This window comes from Lepisosteus oculatus, chromosome 4, assembly GCF_040954835.1.
Source record: "Lepisosteus oculatus isolate fLepOcu1 chromosome 4, fLepOcu1.hap2, whole genome shotgun sequence".
Lineage (NCBI taxonomy): Eukaryota > Metazoa > Chordata > Actinopteri > Semionotiformes > Lepisosteidae > Lepisosteus > Lepisosteus oculatus.
In genome coordinates this window covers 1,807,965-1,819,298 of record NC_090699.1, presented here as the reverse complement: position 1 = coordinate 1,819,298, position 11,334 = coordinate 1,807,965, and the positions used below count along the sequence as shown (strand labels likewise).

The following is an 11,334-nucleotide window of genomic DNA, read 5'->3' as shown; positions in this document are numbered from 1 at the left end:
CACACTGTACCCCTCCAGTCCAGAGATCACTGGTCCAGTCGGGGTCACACTGTACCCCTCCAGTCCAGAGATCACTGGTCCAGTCTGGGGCACACTGTACCCCTCCAGTCCAGTCTGGGTCACACTGTACCCCTCCAGTCCAGAGATCACTGGTCCAGTCTGGGTCATTCTGTACCCCTCCAGTCCAGTCTGGGTCACACTGTACCCCTCCAGTCCAGAGATCACTGGTCCAGTCTGGGGTCACACTGTACCCCTCCAGTCCAGAGATCACTGGTCCAGTCTGGGTCACTCTGTACCCCTCAAGTCCAGTCTGGGTCACACTGTACCCCTCCAGTCCAGAGATCACTGGTCCAGTCTGGGTCACTCTGTACCCCTCCAGTCCAGTCTGGGTCACACTGTACCCCTCCAGTCCAGAGATCACTGGTCCAGTCTGGGTCACTCTGTACCCCTCCAGTCCAGTCTGGGTCACACTGTACCCCTCCAGTCCAGAGATCACTGGTCCAGTCTGGGTCACACTGTACCCCTCCAGTCCAGTCTGGGTCACACTGTACCCCTCCAGTCCAGAGATCACTGGTCCAGTCTGGGTCACACTGTACCCCTCCAGTCCAGTCTGGGTCACACTGTACCCCTCCAGTCCAGAGATCACTGGTCCAGTCTGGGGTCACACTGTACCCCTCCAGTCCAGTCTGGGTCACACTGTACCCCTCCAGTCCTGAGATCACTGGTCCAGTCTGGGTCACACTGTACCCCTCCAGTCCAGTCTGGGGTCACACTGTACCCCTCCAGTCCAGAGATCTCTGGTCCAGTCGGGGTCACACTGTACCCCTCCAGTCCAGTCTAGGGTCACATTGTACCCCTCCAGTCCAGAGATCACTGGTCCAGTCTGGGTCACACTGTACCCCTCCAGTCCAGTCTGGGGTCACACTGTACCCCTCCTGTCCAGAGATCACTGGTCCAGTCTGGGTCACACTGTACCCCTCCAGTCCAGAGATCACTGGTCCAGTCTGGGTCACACTGTACCCCTCCAGTCCAGTCGGGGTCACACTGTACCCCTCCAGTCCAGAGATCACTGGTCCAGTCTGGGTCACACTGTACCCCTCCAGTCCAGAGATCGCCGGTCCAGTCGGGGTCACACTGTACCCCTCCAGTCCAGAGATCGCCGGTCCAGTCGGGGTCACACTGTACCCCTCCAGTCCAGTCTGGGTCACACTGTACCCCTCCAGTCCAGAGATCACTGGTCCAGTCTGGGTCACACTGTACCCCTCCAGTCCAGAGATCGCCGGTCCAGTCGGGGTCACACTGTACCCCTCCAGTCCAGAGATCACTGGTCCAGTCTGGGTCACACTGTACCCCTCCAGTCCAGAGATCGCCGGTCACACAGACAGATATATTACAGAAATCACAGACAGAGACTCATAGCTGTAGTTTAGTAGGTTTAAAACTTTATTTTTTTGGGCAGGTTTTTGTATTTTTTTATTTTTTTTTAGTATTTTTTGCACGTTTTATTGGGCTCCTCTGTGACGCGTGAGGCTGCAGCGCTGTCCTCTCCCAGCCCCACAGCGGCCGAGGGCAGAGGGCTGGACTCCCGGAGGAAGAGGAGAGAGAGAGGAAGAGGAGAGAGCTGGGGTCCGTCTGACTGGGGCAGAGGGCTGGACTCCCAGAGGAAGAGGAGAGAGAGAGGAAGAGGAGAGAGCTGGGGTCCGTCTGACTGGGGCAGAGGGCTGGACTCCCAGAGGAAGAGGAGAGAGAGAGGAAGAGGAGAGAGCTGGGGTCCGTCTGACTGGGGCAGAGGGCTGGACTCCCGGAGGAAGAGGAGAGAGAGGAAGAGGAACAGGGGTCCGTCTGACTGGGGCAGAGGGCTGGACTCCCGGAGGAAGAGGAAGAGGAGTCCGTCTCCTCCAGGCTCTCTGTGCTGACGGCTCCTGCTCTTCCTCAGTTCATGGGGCAGGTAGGACGCCTGACTGGGGCAGAGGGCTGGACTCCCAGAGGAAGAGGAGAGAGAGAGGAAGAGGAGAGAGCTGGGGTCCGTCTGACTGGGGCAGAGGGCTGGACTCCCGGAGGAAGAGGAGAGAGAGGAAGAGGAACAGGGGTCCGTCTCCTCCAGGCTCTCTGTGCTGACGGCTCCTGCTCTTCCTCAGTTCATGGGGCAGGTAGGACGCCTGACTGGGGCAGAGGGCTGGACTCCCAGAGGAAGAGGAGAGAGAGAGGAAGAGGAGAGAGCTGGGGTCCGTCTGACTGGGGCAGAGGGCTGGACTCCCGGAGGAAGAGGAGAGAGAGGAAGAGGAACAGGGGTCCATCTCCTCCAGGCTCTCTGTGCTGACGGCTCCTGCTCTTCCTCAGTTCATGGGGCAGGTAGGACGCCTGACTGGGGCAGAGGGCTGGACTCCCAGAGGAAGAGGAGAGAGAGAGGAAGAGGAGAGAGCTGGGGTCCGTCTGACTGGGGCAGAGGGCTGGACTCCCGGAGGAAGAGGAGAGAGAGAGAGGAAGAGGAACAGGGGTCCGTCTGACTGGGGCAGAGGGCTGGACTCCCGGAGGAAGAGGAAGAGGAGTCCGTCTCCTCCAGGCTCTCTGTGCTGACGGCTCCTGCTCTTCCTCAGTTCATGGGGCAGGTAGGACGCCTGACTGGGGCAGAGGGCTGGACTCCCGGAGGAAGAGGAGAGAGAGAGGAAGAGGAGAGAGCTGGGGTCCGGACTCCCGGAGGAAGAGGAAGAGGAGTCCGTCTCCTCCAGGCTCTCTGTGCTGACGGCTCCTGCTCTTCCTCAGTTCCCAGCTGGATGGTAGGACACCTGTGCAGGATGAGTCTGGACCTGAACAGCTGGACGACAGAAGAAAGAATAAGTCAGGTCCTGTCACCCCAGAGCAGAGACACACCGTCTCACTCTCACTGTCACCCCACAGAGCAGAGACACACCGTCTCACTCTCACACTGTCACCCCCCAGAGCAGAGACACACCGTCTCACTCTCACTGTCACCCCCCAGAGCAGAGAGCCTGTCTCACTCCGTCACCCCAGAGCAGAGACACACTGTCTCACTCTCACACTGTCACCCCCCAGAGCAGAGACACACCGTCTCACTCTCACCCCCCAGAGCAGAGACACACCGTCTCACTCCGTCACCCCAGAGCAGAGACACACCGTCTCACTCCGTCACCCCAGAGCAGAGACACACCGTCTCACTCTCACTGTCACTCCCCAGAGCAGAGACACACCGTCTCACTCTCACACTGTCACTCCCCAGAGCAGAGACACACCGTCTCACTCTCACACTGTCACTCCCCAGAGCAGAGACACACCGTCTCACTCTCACCGTCACCCCCCAGAGCAGAGACACACCGTCTCACTCTCACTGTCACCCCCCAGAGCAGAGACACACTGTCTCACTCTCACACTGTCACCCCCCAGAGCAGAGACACACTGTCTCACTCTCACACTGTCACCCCCCAGAGCAGAGACACACTGTCTCACTCTCACACTGTCACCCCCCAGAGCAGAGACACACCGTCTCACTCTCACTGTCACCCCACAGAGCAGAGACACACCGTCTCACTCCGTCACCCCAGAGCAGAGACACACCGTCTCACTCTCACTGACACCCCCCAGAGCAGAGACACACCGTCTCACTCTCACACTGTCACCCCCCAGAGCAGAGACACACCGTCTCACTCTCACACTGTCACCCCCCAGAGCAGAGACACACCGTCTCACTCTCACTGTCACCCCACAGAGCAGAGACACACCGTCTCACTCTCACTGTCACCCCCCAGAGCAGAGACACACCGTCTCACTCTCACTGTCACCCCCCAGAGCAGAGACACACTGTCTCACTCTCACACTGTCACCCCCCAGAGCAGAGACACACCGTCTCACTCTCACACTGTCACCCCCCAGAGCAGAGACACACCGTCTCACTCCGTCACCCCAGAGCAGAGACACACCGTCTCACTCTCACTGTCACCCCACAGAGCAGAGACACACCGTCTCACTCTCACTGTCACCCCCCAGAGCAGAGACACACCGTCTCACTCCGTCACCCCAGAGCAGAGACACACTGTCTCACTCTCACTGTCACCCCCCAGAGCAGAGACACACCGTCTCACTCTCACACTGTCACCCCCCAGAGCAGAGAGCCTGTCTCACTCCGTCACCCCAGAGCAGAGACACACCGTCTCACTCTGTCACCCCAGAGCAGAGACACACCGTCTCACTCTGTCACCCCAGAGCAGAGACACACCGTCTCACTCTGTCACCCCAGAGCAGAGACACACCGTCTCACTCTCACTGTCACCCCCCAGAGCAGAGACACACCGTCTCACTCCGTCACCCCAGAGCAGAGACACACCGTCTCACTCTCACACTGTCACCCCCCAGAGCAGAGACACACTGTCTCACTCTCACACTGTCACCCCCCAGAGCAGAGACACACTGTCTCACTCTCACACTGTCACCCCCCAGAGCAGAGACACACCGTCTCACTCTCACACTGTCACCCCCCAGAGCAGAGACACACCGTCTCACTCTCACACTGTCACCCCCCAGAGCAGAGACACACCGTCTCACTCTCACTGTCACCCCCCAGAGCAGAGACACACCGTCTCACTCTCACACTGTCACCCCCCAGAGCAGAGACACACCGTCTCACTCTCACTGTCACCCCCCAGAGCAGAGACACACTGTCTCACTCTCACACTGTCACCCCCCAGAGCAGAGACACACTGTCTCACTCTCACACTGTCACCCCCCAGAGCAGAGACACACCGTCTCACTCTCACACTGTCACCCCCCAGAGCAGAGACACACCGTCTCACTCTCACTGTCACCCCCCAGAGCAGAGACACACCGTCTCACTCTCACACTGTCACCCCCCAGAGCAGAGACACACCGTCTCACTCCGTCACCCCAGAGCAGAGACACACCGTCTCACTCCGTCACCCCAGAGCAGAGACACACCGTCTCACTCTCACTGTCACCCCCCAGAGCAGAGACACACTGTCTCACTCTCACACTGTCACCCCCCAGAGCAGAGACACACTGTCTCACTCTCACACTGTCACCCCCCAGAGCAGAGACACACCGTCTCACTCTCACTGTCACCCCCCAGAGCAGAGACACACCGTCTCACTCTCACACTGTCACCCCCCAGAGCAGAGACACACCGTCTCACTCTCACTGTCACCCCCCAGAGCAGAGACACACCGTCTCACTCTCACACTGTCACCCCCCAGAGCAGAGACACACTGTCTCACTCTCACTGTCACCCCCCAGAGCAGAGACACACCGTCTCACTCCGTCACCCCAGAGCAGAGACACACCATCTCACTCTCACTGTCACCCCAGAGCAGAGACACACCGTCTCACTCTCACTGTCACCCCACAGAGCAGAGACACACCGTCTCACTCTCACTGTCACCCCCCAGAGCAGAGACACACCGTCTCACTCTCACTGTCACCCCCCAGAGCAGAGACACACCGTCTCACTCTCACACTGTCACCCCCCAGAGCAGAGACACACCGTCTCACTCTCACTGTCACCCCCCAGAGCAGAGACACACCGTCTCACTCTGTCACCCCCCAGAGCAGAGACACACCGTCTCACTCTGTCACCCCCCAGAGCAGAGACACACCGTCTCACTCTCACCCCCCAGAGCAGAGACACACCGTCTCACTCTCACTGTCACCCCAGAGCAGAGACATACCGTCTCACTCCGTCACCCCAGAGCAGAGACACACCGTCTCACTCTCACTGTCACCCCCCAGAGCAGAGACACACCGTCTCACTCTCACTGTCACCCCCCAGAGCAGAGACACACCGTCTCACTCTCACACTGTCACCCCCCAGAGCAGAGACACACCGTCTCACTCTCACACTGTCACCCCCCAGAGCAGAGACACACTGTCTCACTCTCACTGTCACCCCCCAGAACAGAGACACACCGTCTCACTCTCACTGTCACCCCCCAGAGCAGAGAGCCTGTCTCACTCTGTCACCCCCCAGGGCAGAGACACACTGTCTCACACTCAGTTTGACACACACACTGATCCCAGCAGAGACACTGTCTCACACTCAGTTTAACACACACACTGATCCCAGCAGAGACACCGTCTCACACTCAGTTTAACACACACACTGATCCCAGCAGAGACACCGTCTCACACTCAGTTTAACACACACACTGATCCCAGCAGAGACACGCTGTCTCACACTCAGTTTAACACACACACTGATCCCAGCAGAGACACGCTGTCTCACACTCAGTTTAACACACACACTGATCCCAGCGGAGACACTGTCTCACACTCAGTTTAACACACACACACTGATCCCAGCAGAGACACTGTCTCACACTCAGTTTAACACACACACTGATCCCAGCAGACACTGTCTCACACTCAGTTTAACACACACACTGATCCCAGCAGAGACACGCTGTCTCACACTCAGTTTAACACACACACTGATCCCAGCAGAGACACGCTGTCTCACACTCAGTTTAACACACACACTGATCCCAGCGGAGACACTGTCTCACACTCAGTTTAACACACACACACTGATCCCAGCAGAGACACTGTCTCACACTCAGTTTAACACACACACACTGATCCCAGCAGAGACACTGTCTCACACTCAGTTTAACACACACACACTGATCCCAGCAGAGACACTGTCTCACACTCAGTTTAACACACACACTGATCCCAGCAGAGACACTGTCTCACACTCAGTTTAACACACACACTGATCCCAGCAGAGACACTGTCTCACACGCAGTTTAACACACACACTGATCCCAGCAGAGACACTGTCTCACACGCAGTTTAACACACACACTGATCCCAGCAGAGACACTGTCTCACACTCAGTTTAACACACACACTGATCCCAGCAGAGAGACACTGTCTCACACTCAGTTTAACACACACACTGATCCCAGCAGAGACACTGTCTCACACTCAGTTTAACACACACACTGATCCCAGCAGAGACACTGTCTCACACTCAGTTTAACACACACACTGATCCCAGCAGAGACACTGTCTCACACTCAGTTTAACACACACACTGATCCCAGCAGAGACACTGTCTCACACTCAGTTTAACACACACTGATCCCAGCAGAGACACACTGTCTCACACTCAGTTTAACACACACACTGATCCCAGCAGAGACACCGTCTCACACTCAGTTTAACACACACACTGATCCCAGCAGAGACACCGTCTCACACTCAGTTTAACACACACACTGATCCCAGCAGAGACACCGTCTCACACTCAGTTTAACACACACACTGATCCCAGCAGAGACACTGTCTCACACTCAGTTTAACACACACACTGATCCCAGCAGAGACACTGTCTCACACTCAGTTTAACACACACACTGATCCCAGCAGAGACACTGTCTCACACTCAGTTTAACACACACACTGATCCCAGCAGAGACACACTGTCTCACACTAAGTTTAACACACACACTGATCCCAGCAGAGACACCGTCTCACACTCAGTTTAACACACACACTGATCCCAGCAGAGACACCGTCTCACACTCAGTTTAACACACACACTGATCCCAGCAGAGACACCGTCTCACACTCAGTTTAACACACACACTGATCCCAGCAGAGACACTGTCTCACACTCAGTTTAACACACACACTGATCCCAGCAGAGACACTGTCTCACACTCAGTTTAACACACACACTGATCCCAGCAGAGACACACTGTCTCACACTCAGTTTAACACACACACTGATCCCAGCAGAGACACCGTCTCACACTCAGTTTAACACACACACTGATCCCAGCAGAGACACCGTCTCACACTCAGTTTAACACACACACTGATCCCAGCAGAGACACCGTCTCACACTCAGTTTAACACACACACTGATCCCAGCAGAGACACTGTCTCACACTCAGTTTAACACACACACTGATCCCAGCAGAGACACACTGTCTCACACTCAGTTTAACACACACACTGATCCCAGCAGAGACACTGTCTCACACTCAGTTTAACACACACACTGATCCCAGCAGAGACACTGTCTCACACTCAGTTTAACACACACACTGATCCCAGCAGAGACACTGTCTCACACTCAGTTTAACACACACACTGATCCCAGCAGAGACACTGTCTCACACTCAGTTTAACACACACACTGATCCCAGCAGAGACACTGTCTCACACTCAGTTTAACACACACTGATCCCAGCAGAGACACACTGTCTCACACTCAGTTTAACACACACACTGATCCCAGCAGAGACACCGTCTCACACTCAGTTTAACACACACACTGATCCCAGCAGAGACACCGTCTCACACTCAGTTTAACACACACACTGATCCCAGCAGAGACACCGTCTCACACTCAGTTTAACACACACACTGATCCCAGCAGAGACACTGTCTCACACTCAGTTTAACACACACACTGATCCCAGCAGAGACACTGTCTCACACTCAGTTTAACACACACACTGATCCCAGCAGAGACACTGTCTCACACTCAGTTTAACACACACACTGATCCCAGCAGAGACACACTGTCTCACACTCAGTTTAACACACACACTGATCCCAGCAGAGACACACTGTCTCACACTCAGTTTAACACACACACTGATCCCAGCAGAGACACTGTCTCACACTCAGTTTAACACACACACTGATCCCAGCAGAGACACTGTCTCACACTCAGTTTAACACACACACTGATCCCAGCAGAGACACCGTCTCACACTCAGTTTAACACACACACTGATCCCAGCAGAGACACCGTCTCACACTCAGTTTAACACACACACTGATCCCAGCAGAGACACCGTCTCACACTCAGTTTAACACACACACTGATCCCAGCAGAGACACTGTCTCACACTCAGTTTAACACACACACTGATCCCAGCAGAGACACGCTGTCTCACACTCAGTTTAACACACACACTGATCCCAGCAGAGACACCGTCTCACACTCAGTTTAACACACACACTGATCCCAGCAGAGACACCGTCTCACACTCAGTTTAACACACACACTGATCCCAGCAGAGACACTGTCTCACACTCAGTTTAACACACACACTGATCCCAGCAGAGACACACTGTCTCACACTCAGTTTAACACACACACTGATCCCAGCAGAGACACCGTCTCACACTCAGTTTAACACACACACTGATCCCAGCAGAGACACCGTCTCACACTCAGTTTAACACACACACTGATCCCAGCAGAGACACCGTCTCACACTCAGTTTAACACACACACTGATCCCAGCAGAGACACTGTCTCACACTCAGTTTAACACACACACTGATCCCAGCAGAGACACACTGTCTCACACTCAGTTTAACACACACACTGATCCCAGCAGAGACACTGTCTCACACTCAGTTTAACACACACACTGATCCCAGCAGAGACACTGTCTCACACTCAGTTTAACACACACACTGATCCCAGCAGAGACACTGTCTCACACTCAGTTTAACACACACACTGATCCCAGCAGAGACACTGTCTCACACTCAGTTTAACACACACACTGATCCCAGCAGAGACACTGTCTCACACTCAGTTTAACACACACACTGATCCCAGCAGAGACACTGTCTCACACTCAGTTTAACACACACTGATCCCAGCAGAGACACTGTCTCACACTCAGTTTAACACACACACTGATCCCAGCAGAGACACTGTCTCACACTCAGTTTAACACACACACTGATCCCAGCAGAGACACTGTCTCACACTCAGTTTAACACACACACTGATCCCAGCAGAGACACCGTCTCACACTCAGTTTAACACACACACTGATCCCAGCAGAGACACTGTCTCACACTCAGTTTAACACACACACTGATCCCAGCAGAGACACACTGTCTCACACTCAGTTTAACACACACACTGATCCCAGCAGAGACACTGTCTCACACTCAGTTTAACACACACACTGATCCCAGCAGAGACACTGTCTCACACTCAGTTTAACACACACACTGATCCCAGCAGAGACACTGTCTCACACTCAGTTTAACACACACATTGATCCCAGCAGAGACACTCTCTCACACTCAGTTTAACACACACACTGATCCCAGCAGAGACACTGTCTCACACTCAGTTTAACACACACTGATCCCAGCAGAGACACTGTCTCACACTCAGTTTAACACACACACTGATCCCAGCAGAGACACACTGTCTCACACTCAGTTTAACACACACACTGATCCCAGCAGAGACACTGTCTCACACTCAGTTTAACACACACACTGATCCCAGCAGAGACACACTGTCTCACACTCAGTTTAACACACACACTGATCCCAGCAGAGACACTGTCTCACACTCAGTTTAACACACACACTGATCCCAGCAGAGACACACTGTCTCACACTCAGTTTAACACACACACTGATCCCAGCAGAGACACACTGTCTCACACTCAGTTTAACACACACACTGATCCCAGCAGAGACACTGTCTCACACTCAGTTTAACACACACACTGATCCCAGCAGAGACACACTGTCTCACACTCAGTTTAACACACACACTGATCCCAGCAGAGACACTGTCTCACACTCAGTTTAACACACACACTGATCCCAGCAGAGACACCGTCTCACACTCAGTTTAACACACACACTGATCCCAGCAGAGACACTGTCTCACACTCAGTTTAACACACACACTGATCCCAGCAGAGACACACTGTCTCACACTCAGTTTAACACACACACTGATCCCAGCAGATACACTGTCTCACACTCAGTTTAACACACACACTGATCCCAGCAGAGACACTGTCTCACACTCAGTTTAACACACACACTGATCCCAGCAGAGACACCGTCTCACACTCAGTTTAACACACACACTGATCCCAGCAGAGACACTGTCTCACACTCAGTTTAACACACACACTGATCCCAGCAGAGACACACTGTCTCACACTCAGTTTAACACACACACTGATCCCAGCAGAGACACGCTGTCTCACACTCAGTTTAACACACACATTGATCCCAGCAGAGACACTCTCTCACACTCAGTTTAACACACACACTGATCCCAGCAGAGACACTGTCTCACACTCAGTTTAACACACACACTGATCCCAGCAGAGACACTGTCTCACACTCAGTTTAACACACACACTGATCCCAGCAGAGACACTGTCTCACACTCAGTTTAACACACACATTGATCCCAGCAGAGACACTCTCTCACACTCAGTTTAACACACACACTGATCCCAGCAGAGACACTGTCTCACACTCAGTTTAACACACACTGATCCCAGCAGA

At 54.2% G+C, this 11,334-nt stretch overlaps 1 protein-coding gene across 1 annotated transcript in view; it reads right to left on the bottom strand.

Moving 5' to 3' along the window:
* Positions 1-1,420: 1,420 nt before the first annotated feature.
* The window catches only part of atxn2l (ataxin 2-like), a 60,029-nt gene continuing 50,115 nt past the window's right edge, over positions 1,421-11,334 (bottom strand). The window contains exon 23 of the mRNA XM_069188350.1: positions 1,421-2,815. Coding sequence (XP_069044451.1) covers positions 2,760-2,815 — 56 coding nt within the window. The 3' untranslated portion in view covers positions 1,421-2,759. The remainder of the gene's footprint in view (positions 2,816-11,334) is intronic.